Source organism: Eptesicus fuscus, chromosome 3 (assembly GCF_027574615.1).
Source record: "Eptesicus fuscus isolate TK198812 chromosome 3, DD_ASM_mEF_20220401, whole genome shotgun sequence".
NCBI classification, from domain to species: Eukaryota; Metazoa; Chordata; class Mammalia; order Chiroptera; family Vespertilionidae; genus Eptesicus; species Eptesicus fuscus.
The window spans coordinates 41,910,669-41,926,170 of NC_072475.1; the positions used below are offsets into that span (position 1 = coordinate 41,910,669).

General features: G+C 44.3%; 1 protein-coding gene across 1 annotated transcript in view; it reads right to left on the reverse strand.

Moving 5' to 3' along the window:
- KLHL6 (kelch like family member 6) overlaps nt 1-14,853 on the reverse strand; it is a 49,353-nt gene extending 34,500 nt beyond the window's left edge. The window contains exon 1 of the mRNA XM_008142351.3: nt 14,561-14,853. Within this exon, the coding sequence (XP_008140573.1) occupies nt 14,561-14,853 (293 nt within the window). The remainder of the gene's footprint in view (nt 1-14,560) is intronic.
- Between the last annotated feature and the right edge of the window lie 649 nt (nt 14,854-15,502).

Consider the following 15,502-nt stretch of genomic DNA (forward strand, 5'->3'; position numbering starts at 1 on the left):
TGGGTCAATCATATTCTGGCTTGCAACCCTCGATGCCCAAGTCCAGGCCAGTAAGTGGGTGTCAGTCATTGCACTGCTGCCCACCACCCATCCAGAGTAGAGTTAGGTACAGGCTGCACACAAACTGGTCTAGAAACATTAGCTTGGTGCCAGGCTCATAGAATCTCAATAGATGTTCCTGGCAGAGAGAGGAAGGAAGTGCCCTAAAGACAGTCCCTCTTGCCTGCTTTAGCTCCCAAAGAGCATTTCTCTGCTCTCCTCTGAGACTTTTTCACTGATTTTTCTGCCACTTAAATACACTCTCCTGGGCCACAAGCATCAGGCCGAACATAGATAAGGCGAAACTAAGGAGAAATTTATGTATTTCTCGTGGACCAAACTCTGTGGCCTCTGCCGCTCTCCCAGGAGATCCATGGAAACACTGGGGCAAAGTTGGGACCCCATGGAATGTGCATAACCTGGGCAAGGTGGGCCACCCCTAAGTTTCCCTTTAATAACAATAATCTTTTACATTTACGTTTATAGCACTTTGTAGGGCAAACAACATTATTTTCTTTGAATATTACACCCATTTTATAGGTGATAGACTGAGGTAGAAGTTAAGTAAATTGCCCAAGACTTTACAGGTTGTCAGCAATAAAATGGGGGCCAGAACCTAGGACTCTGGGCTCTTCGTCTGGAGCTCAACAGGGCATGAAACCTATAAAATCAGCAGGAGTTCAAGGTCATCTTTAGGGGTCAACTGAGTTTCAGCACTGAGTGAACCAGACCAAGCTTTGCTCTCTGAGAACACAGCTGAGTTAGTTGCTGACCATTTTCCCTTTAGCTTATACAGGATATAAATTAAAAATGTGTGCAATAAAAATACTTTCTAGCCAGACACTGACCAATTCTCATGAGACTCTTGTAAAATAGAGGTAGCTATTAAAATCCTCATTTTACAGTAGAAACAGTCTTGTAGTAGGAAGCCAGTTGCCCAATACTTGAGTCAGCTCGGACCCCAAAATAGAGCTTGGGTGAGTGAGCTTATCTCCCACAACAGCCATGAAGGCATCCCCGGGCCCCAAACACTGCCTGGGTCACACCCCACTCTGAGCTCTGCAGGCCTCACTTCCTATCTCATCCAGATATCGCCTCCTCAGAGTATCCCTCACTGACACTGCCCCCTTCTAAACAGTCACTCCCTAACATCTTTATCTCCTTTGCTTTTCTTCGTAACCTCGTCATAACTTGAAGTTATATTACATATCTGTTTGTTAACTAGTTTAATTATTGTCTCCCACTAGAATGTAAGCTGAGTGAAGACATGGGTGCCATGCTCACTACTGTATCCCTAGGGTTAGAACAGTGCCTGTAACCTAGTAGAAATTCAGTAAATATTCAGGGGGAAAATGAATAACTGAATAAATAAACTAATAAGTGAATGAATAGCCCTAGCTGGTTTGGCTCAGTGGATAGAGCATCAGCCTGCAGACTGAAGGGTCCCGGGTTCGATTCCGGTCAAGGGCACGTGCTGGGGTTGCAAGCTCGATCGCCAGTATGGGGCGTGCAGGAGGCAGCCGATCAATGATTCTCTCTCATCATTGATGTTTCTATCTCTCTCTTCCTCTCCCTTCCTCTCTGGAATCAATAAAAATCTTTTTTTTTTAAGTGAATGATTAAATGAATGAACTTGTCTTTCCTAGCCCCTGGTGTTTGATTGTGCCAGGAATCTGCACCTCCAAAAATGAGCAAACACCCTTTGAAGGATGAGACTGAGGGGGCCTGCCTCCTGTGCTCTCCACCCCCACAGAGAACTTGCATCATACCCTCAGGTCCAAAGCCTGGATCTTGAAGAAGACACGCCCACACTGGAACATTCCACTTACAACTTTGATGAGCTCTCCATGCTCCTGCAGTTCCTAAATGTCACCAGTTCAGAATTTTTCACCCAGCCCAAATGCCCTTTGGCTCACCCTCCCCAGGCCTCCACACCTGCCTCTGAACTCTCTGCCTCCTGTACCTCTAACCCCACCACAGTCCTAAAAACCAATACCCACCTCCTCCCCCCACCCCCCACTATCTCATTCCTAGACTGGCTCCACCTGCATTGCCCCCTGCTCTGTTCTTCCTCCAAGCCCTTTACCATCCCAGGGAAACTAACTCCTCTGCATCAGGGACATATTCTGGGTTGGAGTGGCTGTAACATTGTTTGCAAACTGAGTCAAATTCTACTTAAGAATATGTGTCCTTATGTATACAAAAGGTTAAAAATTTTTAATTAATGTGCTGCTTAATGAACACTATTGTTAAGAAAGGATTATTGGATATTAACCTAATGTGAAAAACCGATCGAAAGGGTTCTCAATGCAAAGAAAGCAAGGAGTCAGCAGATGCAAGGGTGACCTACCATGGACTGACATCATTGTCTATGATCCCAGCACCTCTAATTTAAGAACCATTACCCTACAGAGAGATCACCTCACTTCACAACACAAGGGCCCCTTAGCTCACCCTGAGAATGAGGGTATTAGACAAAGGTCCAGGTTCAAGGGAACAAAGGACAGGGAACAGACATGCCCTTGAAAGCCCTGCCGCCCTGTGGATTGTCCCTTTTGTCTTCTGAGATTCACTCCTAAAATTTCACCAGGCCTAGGGCTGCATCACAAATTGTAGAGAGGGGTGCCCTAACCGGTTTGGCTCAGTGGATAGAGCGTAGGCCTGCGGACTGAAAGGTCCCAGGTTCGATTCCAGTCAAGGGCATGTACCTGGGTTGTGGGTACATCTCCAGTGGGGGGTGGTGCAGGAGGCAGCTGATCGATGTTTCTCTCTCATCAATGTTTCTAACTCTATCCCTCTCCCTTCCTCTCTGTAAAAAAATCAATAAAATATATATATTTTTAAAAATTATAGAGAGGGGGGAGCAAGGAGGTTCAGATGGAAGCAGACCTTGTCCTGGCCCCTTAAGTCTTTCTCTAGTTTGGCTGCATAGACAGAACCCCTGCAGCTTATATTCAAGTAACATAGTTCATTAGAGCTAGTTCTGAAACAGGATGACATGCCAAAGCCTTGTTAGTAATAATGTGCAATTCTCTGTTCTGACTGCCTGTGCACATGCAAATTCCACACCCTTGGAGGGTGCCTTCAGAAAAGCACTTAGGGGTTCATGGCCATCTCTCTTTCCTACACCAGAGACATGACTAACAGCACTCTGCCATCTCTCTCCAGGGCCTGGAGGCAGCTCCTTGGACCCCTGCTGCCGGCTGAGTCTTTGCTCCAAACTGAGAGAGGAGCTGGAACTCCAGAGCTGCCCCCACCTGACTCTAAACACCATCAGACCTCTAAAGAACTGCCTTCTGCCAAGCTCCTTGCCCAACTTCACCATCCTTTAAGGACACTGCTCATGCACCTTGTGTGGACCAGAACTCCAGCCATGTTCCTATAGAACCAGAGTCCCTCTCACCCACTGGCGCATTGCTGAAGCTTCAGCATGCCATGTAACTCAGCCCAACCAAGTTTATGAGAGAAAGCAGGGCTTGTTCTATCCTGCAAGCCCAGGATAGAACATCAATCACAACAAAGCTTGTGGTTAGGATTCCACAATGATTCAGCCACAAGGATAAATGGGCACCTCTTGTTTTGCCTGCCCAACGTTTTTCCTCATTGTTTAGAAGGAGCACTCAGATTTTCCTTTGGGAACTATCCCTCCTCCAATATCAGTCTGGGGCGTTTAGATGGAGGTGGCCCCATTTCTTAGACCATGGATGAGCATGGTCCAAGTCACATATTATGCCTCCCGAGCCAAAGTGATTGAGTCATGTTTTGGCACAGGAAAAAGCTGGTCCAAGTGAGGCCACTTTTAGAACTTCCTCTGGAATTATTGGGAAAGAGAAGGTCTCTTCCCACTGGAATCGCTGAGCTGGGAGAAATAAAAGTCTAGAGCTGCTGAATCTCTTCCTGCCTCCATGTGTGAGGACCCTCCCTGGGAGAGAAATCAACACAGAGGAAAGTAGAGCCAAGATATGGAGAGACAAACTGAGTCCTGGTGACATTATTTGAATACAAGGATCCAGTTAGGCCTGAAACCAATACTCCTGGACATTTAAATTAAGTGAGCAAATAATTGTTTTAATTCTTAAACCAGTTTGATCTGAGTATCTGACATTTGTAATGCAGAATCCTGACTGGCACACCTGACAAGAGAAACCCTGAACAACAAATGGGCCTAAATGTCAAAGAAAAAGAAATGTTAAATGCCAGGAAAAGAAATGTTAAAATACTCTCAGTGTTGGCATATAAGGCCCTTCACAGTCTTGTCTGTCCCCTTCCCCTCCCATGAGTAGCTACACTGAACGACTAGCAATTTCCATCATGTGCCTCTGTTTACATCAACACCATTGGGCTCCAGATAGGTTTTTCTATGTATATTCTCTTGAGTCTATTTTTTAATGTGTCTCCTCTTATATTAGATTATAAAGCATCTGAAGGCAAGGGTTGTATTTTATTTCTCTCTTAATTCTTATTTACTGGACCACAGTACACACTTAATGTTTGTTGGATGGATGGATGGATGGATGGATGGATGGATGGATGAATGAATGGATAGATGGATGGATAGGTAACTACACATGCAGTGCAGTCCTGTACTTCAAGTAGGCCAAGCGGATTTGTTTATTTTACCCCACACTCTCCAATCACACATTTCTCCTCTAACTACCATGAGAATAAGTCATGAGGAGCTCCAAGACTGAGTGACCTGGAGCGAAGCATATGTTTATCCCAAGCCCTCCTGCCTGAGATTTTACATTATAAAACATGGGGTTGTTCTATACCTTAATTTGCTTTTGTGCATCTTCCACCTCCTTGCTGGAGATGAAACCTGGCTTCCCCTAACAAAACGCCACTTCCCTCACAGCCTCTTCAGTGATGTCTGGTCTGATTCTCACTTCCCACTAGGCAGGGAGCTGGGTCAGCATTGTGCTTACTGTCCACTCCCACATCCTGGCCAGGTTGTTGCCCCGGAAGCTCCTTATCACCGTCTTTTTCACCCCAGCCACGCCCCCAGGGTGGCTTCCTTATGACCTCCTGGTCATTCATTATCCAGAAGTCAAAGACCAGCCTCTGCTTAAAGATTTTTATGAGCATTCCCTGATTCTGACCACTTAGGAACGCGTGAACCTGCACAAGTCCCAATCCTCTCCCCCAAGTATTCAAATGTTGACACTTCCTCAGGCATAGATGTTATCCGTATTGTGATACATGTGTTCCAGACTTATCCCTCTGCCAGCTGCCACAGAGGAGTCTGGACTGGCAGGCCTGTTTTTTCATCCAGAGAAAAAGGGGAGGAAGACAGGAGATCCTCCAGCCAGGGAGGAATTTTAAAGCCAGAGGTGAAGAAGCAGCCACCAAGGTTGGCCTACATTCAGAGCTGCCCAGGCCAGGGCCTGCTACACTCACTAAGCCTTGCACCATAATGTCTCTATTTCTAATTGGTCCTATCAGACAGAACTTTTAATAATTTTAACCAAGATCTCAGATCACTTTCCTGCTTATAAACTCTTCCATGGCTTCCCACTGCCTATAAGATACATTTCAAACACTTCATCTTGACCCAACAAAATCTTTCAAGGTCTGACCCTACCCATTCCTCAGCTTTATTGGTCCAGACATATCCTTTACTCCAACCCTATTCTTCTGCTTCTGGTTCCCATGCTTACGTTGCATGATACCTTCCCAGATGTGTATTCTTTTGCCTGGAAAGCTGCCTGCCTTCTCTACCTCATTTGGTCTCTCCTGGCCAATGCCTATTCATCCCTTAAAACTCCACTCAGCTATTACCTCTTTCAGGAAGCCTTCTCTGACTGCTTTCTCCCCAGTCTGATTTAATAAGCAAAGCTCCATCGTAGCACTTATCACCTTTGACTGAAACACTGACTTATACCTGTCCTTCTCCACTAAGTGTCTGTGATTTCAAGGTCAAGCAGAAACCATAACTCATTCATCTTTGTAGACTCGGTACCTGGCATAGAGTAGGCACTTAATAAATTCATGTCAATGGAATGAGTACATGAATGGATAGATAAATGGAATTTCACTACCCCCACTCTACACTACAGTACTGAAAGCTTAATATTTTGTGTCACCCCCTCCATCCAGACATTTGCCCCTTAAGAGAGGTTATATATATGGCCCATTATTCCTCAATTAAAGGCCAAATCACTGGTGGTATTCTAAAGAAGTGTGTAAAGAGTGTAGGTTTTCATAGCAATTACTAAGAATCCTCTTCCTCTCCATCTCCAGTTAATTTGTTAATGAGATAGACATCTTCTGCCAACCCAGCCTGCTATCCTGAGCTTTGAGGATACTGCCAGTCACCTAGAACTTTGCTAAATTTCCTAATCTCCATTATCTTTGTCGTGTGTGTGTGTGTGTGTGTGTGTGTTATTCATTAACCACACCTTCCAGGAACCAGGAATTATTCATTGGACATCTGTCCTTCCCTTAATTCCCTAACACCAAAATGCCCTTGATATCCAGCTCCTTATAAGCCTGAACTTACTCTACATAAAACACATCATGATCTCTTTAAAAAAAACAAACATATTTTTATTGATTTCAGAGAGGAAGGGAGAAAGAGATAGAAACATCAATGATGAGGGTGAATCATGGATCGGCTGCCTCCTGCACGCACCCTACTGGGAATCGAGCCCACAACCCAAGCATGTGCCCTTGACCAGAATCGAACCCAGGACCCTTCAGTCCGCAGGCCAACGCTCTATCCACTGAGCCAAACCAGCTAGGGCCATCATGATCTCTTGAATGCCAGTCAGCTCTTACTCGTCCCTGGACCTAAATCATTATATGTAAACCTGCTGGTAGTTAATCTTATAGCCCATCAGAAAGAGCTATGATGCAATTTTTAGGTTGATTATGGGTTTTTTAAAATATATTTTTATTGTTGATAGTATTACAGATGTCTCCCATTTCCCCCTTTACCCCAACGCCTCCCAGTCCATGCCCACCCACCTCCCCAGATCTTCACTAGGGTTGATTGTGTTTTAAAGTCACAGAGTATCAACACTCCTTTAATTATTGTGGCTTTAAAGGTTTCCATAAAAAAGTTTAATGTAATAAAAGAATGCTTACCCTTAGCTGGCATAGAACATATAGGTTGCCTAAATAATATTCCTTCAAAGTAAAGGAGACTTATCTGTATACAGAAATAGCTTCTCCAAAAGAACTTAAGATGGCTTATACTAAAGCAGCAGAGGTATGATAAAATACAAAACAATAAGGTAAGAAATCAGTCCCAGCCCTCACCGGTTTGGCTCAGTAGATAGAGTGTCAGCCTGCGGACTAAAGGGTTTCAGGTTCGATTCCGGTTAAGGGCATGTACCTTGGTTGTGGGCACATCCCCAGTAGGTGTGCAAGAGGCAGCTGATCGATGTTGCTCTCTCATCGATGTTTTTAACTCTCTATCCCTCTCCCTTCCTCTCTGTAAAAAAATCAATAAAATATATTTTAGAAAAAAAAGAAATAAGGCCCAGCCATGGTGGCTTAGTGGTCGAGCATTGACCTATGAACCAGGAGGTCACAGTTCAGTTCCCAGCCAGAGCATTTGCCCAGGTTGCAGGCCCGATCCCCAGTCATGCAGGAGGCAGCCAATCAATGATTTTCTCTCATCATTGATGTTTCTATCTCTCTCTCCCTCTCCCTTCCTCTCTGAAATCAATAAAGATATTTTTTTAAAGATAAGAAATAAGTAATTAAAGTAGGAGGAGAATATAACACTGAAACCTAGGCTTAAAAAAAAAAAAAAAGCCAATACAATGAGCTTCCTGATAGCCAAAGCAAAACAGAAGTACAATAACTTGACTAATAAAAGAAAATAAACCAGGATTTGCTATCCCTCTTTAAAGATCATTTGTTTTCCTTTTGTCCAGTGCCTTCCCCTTCTGGGTAATATTCTGGTTCAAATGGCATACACACATACCCTCAAGTCTTTGGCCAAAGGTGAACTCTTGAATCAAGCTGGGCTGATCATTGTGCCCCACCTTCCTGGCACAATGATTGGTCTAGGATTGGGTAATTGAATGGAGCTGGGCCAATCGGAGTCTTTCCCAGGGGTTTCAAACTGAAGCTAGCCCTCCAGTTTCTCTCTGGAATCAAAGTCTCAGAGCTGCCAACAGGCAAACTCCCAAACATGTGGCAGATCCATCTGAGAAATGCCACCTGAAAGAGAAGCTGAGTGAAGGTGGAGAGAAAGCCCCTTACTGCATTCAAGGCCCTGGTTCCTCTTCCCCCTGGGCTCTGCTGCATCCTGGCCCTTCCTATGATTTGGTTATGTGGCCAGATATCTTCCTCTTTTGCCTGAGCTGATTTAAGTTGAGTTCCTATCCCTTACAACCAAAAGAATGCTGACTAATATAGAGTATTGGACAATGTGATCCTGGTGAGCTCCAAGGCAGTTTTACCAAAAGCACAGATGTTCTGCATTGGGCCAGCTTTTCCCAGGGACTGTTTGATGTTTACTATATTAGAATCTAGTTCTGTAAAGGCATTTTCATGTAGGGACGGTACATATCCATGCCCTTGATGCAGGGATAAAGCTCAGAACTTGATATATTAATGACAAAAGTATTTATCTGTTGTGTTTTAGTTGAGAGCTGCATGGAACATTATTCAAAAGAGGAGAAGACTGCCCTGGCTGGTTTTGTTCAGTAGGTAGAGCATCGGCTTGCATACTGAAGGGTCCCGGGTTCAATTCTGGTCAAGGGCACATGCCTGGGTTGTGGGCTCCATCCCCAGTGGGGAGTGTACAGGAGGCGGCTGATCAATGATACTCTCTCATCATTGATGTTTCTATCTCTCTCTCCCTCTTCCTTCCTCTCTGAAATCAATAAAAAAAAATTGAGAGAAAAAAAAGAGAAGACTAGATTTTCTGGTCTTAATTGAAAGAAGATTCACATGCCCTAGACACCAGGGATGCAGATGACAGAGATGACATTTTATTGAAAATTCGAAGGACCTGATTGCACTTCTACCCTGGGGCTGCGACCCCCACTGAGAATACCTTTTTTAGGATTGGAAGGCAGATCAAGGATCATAGATCTATAGTACTTACATATAACCACCTTAGTAGTTCTGCCAAAATGAAAATATTAAAATTATAAAATACAGAGCCCAATGCTAGAAGTACAAACAATAGTTCACTGGAGTTTGCCAGGCATACCAATTGTGGCAGTAGCAATTCTCAATACTTTTGCCATTATTGAGGTTTTTAATCCAGACCCAGATGGCCTTAACCCATTCTTGTTTTCCTTTACATTAATTCTATCACTTACACTTGCTGGCTCCTTTTTAGACACCTTACATATTATGGAGGAAAAACCCAAGGATTACAACATCTAAACACAGCTTAAGAATAACCTCTCACCCACATTACTGCCATCCAGTAATTGGTTAATCCTATCTAATAAAAGAGTAATATGCAAATTGACTGTACCCCTGCTATATCCACAAGCCATGCCAACCAGCCAATCAGGAGCGAGTATGCAAATTAACCCAACCAAGATGGCTACAGCCACACAGAGAGCAGGAGGGAGGCTTGGGTTGCCCCCGGCGATGGAGGAAGCCAAACTTTCCACACACCCTGGCTGGCCCAGGCCTCTGCTTAAGGCTACAAAGTTTCAATTATAGAAGATAAATAAATCCCAACAGAAATGGCTGCCACCACGGATCAAGCAGAAGGCTTAGCCCCTCTTCAGGCTACAAAGATTCAATTATAGAAGATAAATAAATTCCAGATACCGTATTTTCCGGCATATAAGACGACTGGGCATATAGAAGATTTTCCTGGGTTAAAAAGTCGTCTTATACACCGGAAAATACGGTACCAGGCCTCCGCTTGGGTCGCCGGGGGGCATGGCTGGCCTGCAAACCACCACAGGCCCCTAGCGCAAACCGCCCCATGCCCCCAGAGAACCCCCACCCTGATCCAGGACACCCTTCAGGGCAAACTAGCTGGCCCCCACCCATGTACCAGGCCTCTATCCTATCTAATAAAAGAGTAATATGTAGATTGACCATCACTCCAACACACAAGATGGCTGCCCCATATGGTCAAAGATCCTGCCCCCATGTGGACACAAGATGGCCCACAAGATGGCCAGCAGGAGAGGGCAGTTGGGAGGGACCAGGCCTGCAAGGGAGGGCAGTTGGGGGGGGAACCAGGCCTGCAGGGGAGGGCAGTTAAGGGTGACCAGGCCTGCAGGGGAGGGCAGTTAGGGGCAAACAGGCTGGCAGGGGAGCAGTTAGGCATCAATCAGACTGGCAGGGGAGTGGTTAGAAGGTGATCAGGCTGGCAGGCAAAATCGGTTAGGGGCAATCAGGAAGGCAGGCAGGCGAGCAGTTGGGAGCCAGCAGTCCTGGATTAATAGATTGTGTCCACAATACCCTCCCCATTCCTAGCCTCATGTTTTATTTTTGTAGCAAGTAATCAAAGTCCCCTCATCATATCCTCAGGGAACCAGACCCAGAGACAGGTACTGAGGTACACGGCAGGGACCAAGCCCAGGCAGGGATTTCAACATTGGCCGCAACAAAGGAGCTTACTATTGACTCAGACTCAGCCTAGAAGCTTTTATATTTATGTAAGAGAAGCCAGTCTTCAGTAAGACTGAGAGAAGCCTAAGGACCCCTCTTTTTATCACCAGGACTCCCCTCCCTCTGTCCACTCTGGGAATCATAACATGGTTGCTCTCACAGGTCAACATCATTTATGGAGTGTGTCATAGTCATCAGTGAGTTGCTGCCCCACCAAATGGAGAGAACCACTGGTTTAAACGGAGATCCTTTGGAAGGTGGCGCCCTCCAATGACTTTGATGTGGGGACCTGTTCAACATAGCACAAATGACAGCTTTATTAGTGGTTTTATAAAACATTTTTAAAACATTAATGAGTGATAAATCTATGCTTCCCTCAATTTTTCTGCCATGAACATATTTGGACTCCTTGGCATTTGGCTCTTTGAGATTTAAGGTATGTTATGAGCTACTTTCGAAGCTTTATTCACCCTCACCCTTTTCTCAGTCTCAACTCTACATATTTTCCCAACTTCCTCATTCCACTTGAAACTTTTAAATGAGCTCTCAAAGGGAACTACATCGTCTTTGTTTACTGCCACCATGGTTTTCATATGCAGCTAGATAATAGTTGGGCAGCAGGCCCAGAGAACATGTATAGGATGATGGAAGTGAGGAAGATTCTGGAGGGAAATGGAACTGGTGGATTTTCTGGTGCATTGGACCACGTGAAAGATTATTATGGAGAGGCTGTGAACAAATGACATCCCCAAAGCAAATGGAAAAAGTGAATTGTTAATTTCAGGAAAAGCAAAAGATTTACAAGAAGGGAAATGTAATCATATCACACAATTTGGCTCAACAGGAAACAATGTTTTTAAGGACATAATGTAAACTCTTAATACAAATTTATCAAAAAAGGTGATAACATTATATTGAGAGATTATAGAGAAGAAAAGTATATGGTAAAAGAATTAAGTGTAAGTGCTAAGTCCTTATTAGACATACTAGGAATTCATAAACATCTAACACTGAGAAATCAAGAAAGAGCAATATAAGCATATTTGGTAGAAATGTAAATTTAATATCAAAATAAACAGATAAATGTTGAAAATGGTAGGGTGTGGTGGGCAAGACTGGAGTAGAGGAGGTGAAGATAAATTTTTGTTTTTTATTATAAGCCTTTAAATACTATTTGACTCTGATAACTATTTGCATGTAATACTTTGATAAAAATAAATTTTAATTTTAAAAAATATGTGAATATTTGAAAGGCTACGAAGAGATAATTCACAGAAAAAGAACTTCTTTAAAATAAGAGAAATGCAAATTAAAACTAAATTGAAGTATTGTTTCTCATCAACTAAACTGGGGAAAAAATCCAAGTTTGAGGCCATCCTCTTTCGGCAAGGCTGTGGGGAGTATAAAATGATAGAACCGCGCAATAGCCACTAAGAATGCAAATGCATTTCTCTTTGATTCAGCAAACCCTCTTCTAGAAATGTACCCCAGACACTCTTGCGTGCCTATGAAATGACATGTGTAGAAGGTTATTCATTACAACACTGTTTGTAAAAGCAAAGGATTGAAAACAACCCAAGCGCCTGTCAGTAGGTGACTGGCTAAATAAAGTATGGTTCCATCACTTAGTGGGACATATTTATGTTCTCAATGAATAAAGATTTATTTTAAAAACCTACATAATTTTACAAGCAGCTTCCAGGCCCACCTCAGCTCCGAGGGCTGTCAGTCAGTGCCTCTCAGAAAAAGCAAACGCTCTGCCCTTTCAAAGGCTGAGCATAAAGGGAACTTGGCTCTCAACCCCTTTCAAAATCTTAGAAACAAAGCAAAACGGGCAGTGAGGCAATGTCAGAGTTAACGTCGGTCCAGGTTCAGATCCCTCTTGGCCCTTTGTTAACGGAGACACTCGGGCCTTGGTTCCTCATCTGTAAACGAGGGTGACATTCCCTCCCTCCCAGGGTTGTTGTGGGACAGTGTAGGGGGCCCCCGGGGGCCTGGCCCTCAATGAGTGCTCAACAACAGAAGTTGTTATTAATAGTAGTACCAGCAAAAGGAGTCCTGTCTCCAGGATTAATGTGTTCAGGAGAAGAGGACAATCATTTTGGAAATACCAAGATAAGAATCAAGGCACTGCGCTGAAGAAAAGAAGAGAAGGAATTTCCCTTCATGACCAGGCAGTTTTGGAAGAGACTCTTCAACCACAGAAAGAAACATGCGCCATGTGGGCACCTCCAGCTTCTCGTTGCCTCCACCTCCTCAGGGGACTGGCAGAGTCTTTCCTTCCCTAAGCAGCCTACACAGCAGGATGGGGAGGACTCACACACACACACCCTCTGTTTAGGATGAGAATCCCAAGGCTCAGAGAAGCCACTGATGTACTCGAGAGCACACAGCCAGCAGTCCTGTTCCACAGCCGGGAGGAACCGCTAATCGGGTACACATTTTAGGATAGCGTTTTCCAGCGATTCAAAAGAGAAAGCATAATTCTAAAAGTGAGTACTCGGGCCACAGAGCTAAGTTAACTCTCATTCACTTCTCAACAATGAGATCAATGTGAAAGCATATGGTCAATATTGGTGGTGGAGTAAGGAATGTGTTTATCATGTCAACCAATCGTTATAGCTGGGCCTATGCTTTACCTTTTATATGCTTCCTGTGGAATGAAGCCCAAAATTTAGTAGCAGTTTGTACTGGAGTAAAAACAAGTATTTCCAGAATGTGCCCAATCCCTGCTCCAACAACGACCAGACATGTAATACTGGGTTGCCATTTCCTCCTGGGTAAAAGGGCATATCAGCCACCTTCATCGTGCTGTTGCCAAAATAAAATCAGGTAACTGTCTGTCTGGCACTTAGCAAGCACCACTTCCCACAAGCCCAGCCCTCCACTTGCCTTGTCTACATATGGGGTTTAATCAGTTCCACAATAACCTCCTGACCCTGTTCTTTGAATTCCAAAGAAAAATATTCCCATAAGCATCTCAAAAAAAATATTTTTAAGAAAACACTTTGATGATATGTACAAAGGTAAATAGTTTTTCATTTCCTCAGCCAGAAACAAGAGTTAAGAACAATCTCTCTGAGAAGAATTATAAGGGTATTTCTTTTTCAAATTCCCCAAATATCTCTTCATCCATATTTCCTTTGGGGACCAGTTCCCACCATGTCTACATTAATCTGGATCTAGCTGTATCCACTGGGTTCCTGATTCTCCCCCATTCCTACCCTAGGCATTTGCTCATGGTAACCACTCAATAATTGGTTCTTGTTTCACCAAGCAGAATGAGGTGACAAATTTCCACAGAGTTACAGAGATAGTATATTGGTGCTATATACTAGGTGTGTGTGTCTCAGATTTCATTACCACAACAATCCCATCTTACAGACAACAAAACAGAAACTTAGAGCATTGAGTGACTTGCATCAAGTCCCATGGTCAGGAAGGAGCAGAGTGGCATGCAGCCCAGGCCTCCGAGTTTGTTGTAACTAGGAGCCTCTCTCTTCTAAAGCACCTTTTTAACAGCTTTCCCTTCTCACCCACCCCCTCAGCACAAACAGAAATCCCTAATTTTCAGCGAGTCATTTGAAAACTGCAAAGGAGGGGCCATATCCTTATCTCTACCTCTATTGGTGAAAAATACAACATTATGTTTCCAACATACTAGTCAGACCAAAGCGGGGAAAATCCCCATGACTTCAGTAATTTTCCATCCTTTGGAACAAGGACACATCACACAGAAGATTTACCAAAATATATAAACATTGCTTTTAAGTAATACTAATCTCTTAACATGGCTTAAATTCTAAAATCTAAGGTTGAATAGCTTTCTTTCTTGTATCTTGAATAGACACACAAGCCTAAATAGACATACAAACCATAAATTCAACAGCCAACTCGTTAGATTGGGCTCTCACATAAATACAGAGATTCCTGATAACTTGCACCCCAATTTAACCCTGGTCTGAGGCGTGCTGACCTGAAATAGTTGCTGGCCGCAGCAAGCACCACGCGGTGGCAGGAGAATTCCTGAATGTCCACACACAAGATGACATCTGTCAGAGCATTTTCCACTCGGAGGGTCTCCAGGCCATTCTGCAGAATTAAGGAGAGTCCCGTGTCGTCAAATTTTGCCTTATCACCATTTAAGATTTCTACCAGGTCTCCCCTTTTCTGGGAGGGTTCGTCTGCAGGAGGTGCCAGTGGCTCTTCCAAACTTTTCTCTACCACGTCGCCCATAGTCCAGATGCCCCTTTGTCCTGCCATCAACATCCAGACTGGAGAAGCGCCCAAGTTTCAGGCAGGTCACATTGCAGAAGCTGAGCGGATTTCCTGTGTAGGGCCCTGCACTTATCACCAGCTGTCACACATGCATAACAGGAAGTCTCGCACTTTCTCATCCTGTTACTACAAACGCCAATAATGTCTATTCTTCTTCCTTCTGTGAATATTCACAATTGTAGACGTTACTTAGGACGGGGTGTGTAGGAAGGGGCTCCGGGAGGGGAGGGGTGGCTTCTTAGAGTCAGCTTAGTGTTGTGCAGTTATTTTGGTCCACCTCCCCCCTCATATCCGTAAGCAGGAAGCCTCTGGTTCTGGTTATTACATTTGTGCTCCTGGTGCTTCTGTAACTCAAGCTGTCCATGAGGAGATGGGCAGGGGGCGCTCTACAGTTCTCCCCCACCATCCTCCCAGGCGTCTAAGGCCCCACGGTGAGCCCCACAGGGTCTCTTGGGAACCTTGGAAAACATGCTTATCTCTGGCATTCTCGTTTCTATCAGCACTGTACCTCTTCAGTCTTTGCCTTCCTCCCTGCTCAGGGGAAAACAATGTCACAGCAAATATCAACATTCCCCACCCCGCTTTCCAAAATGTCTGTTGTTTCAGATATGCGGGGCAGAGGAGTAGTCTCCAGAAACTC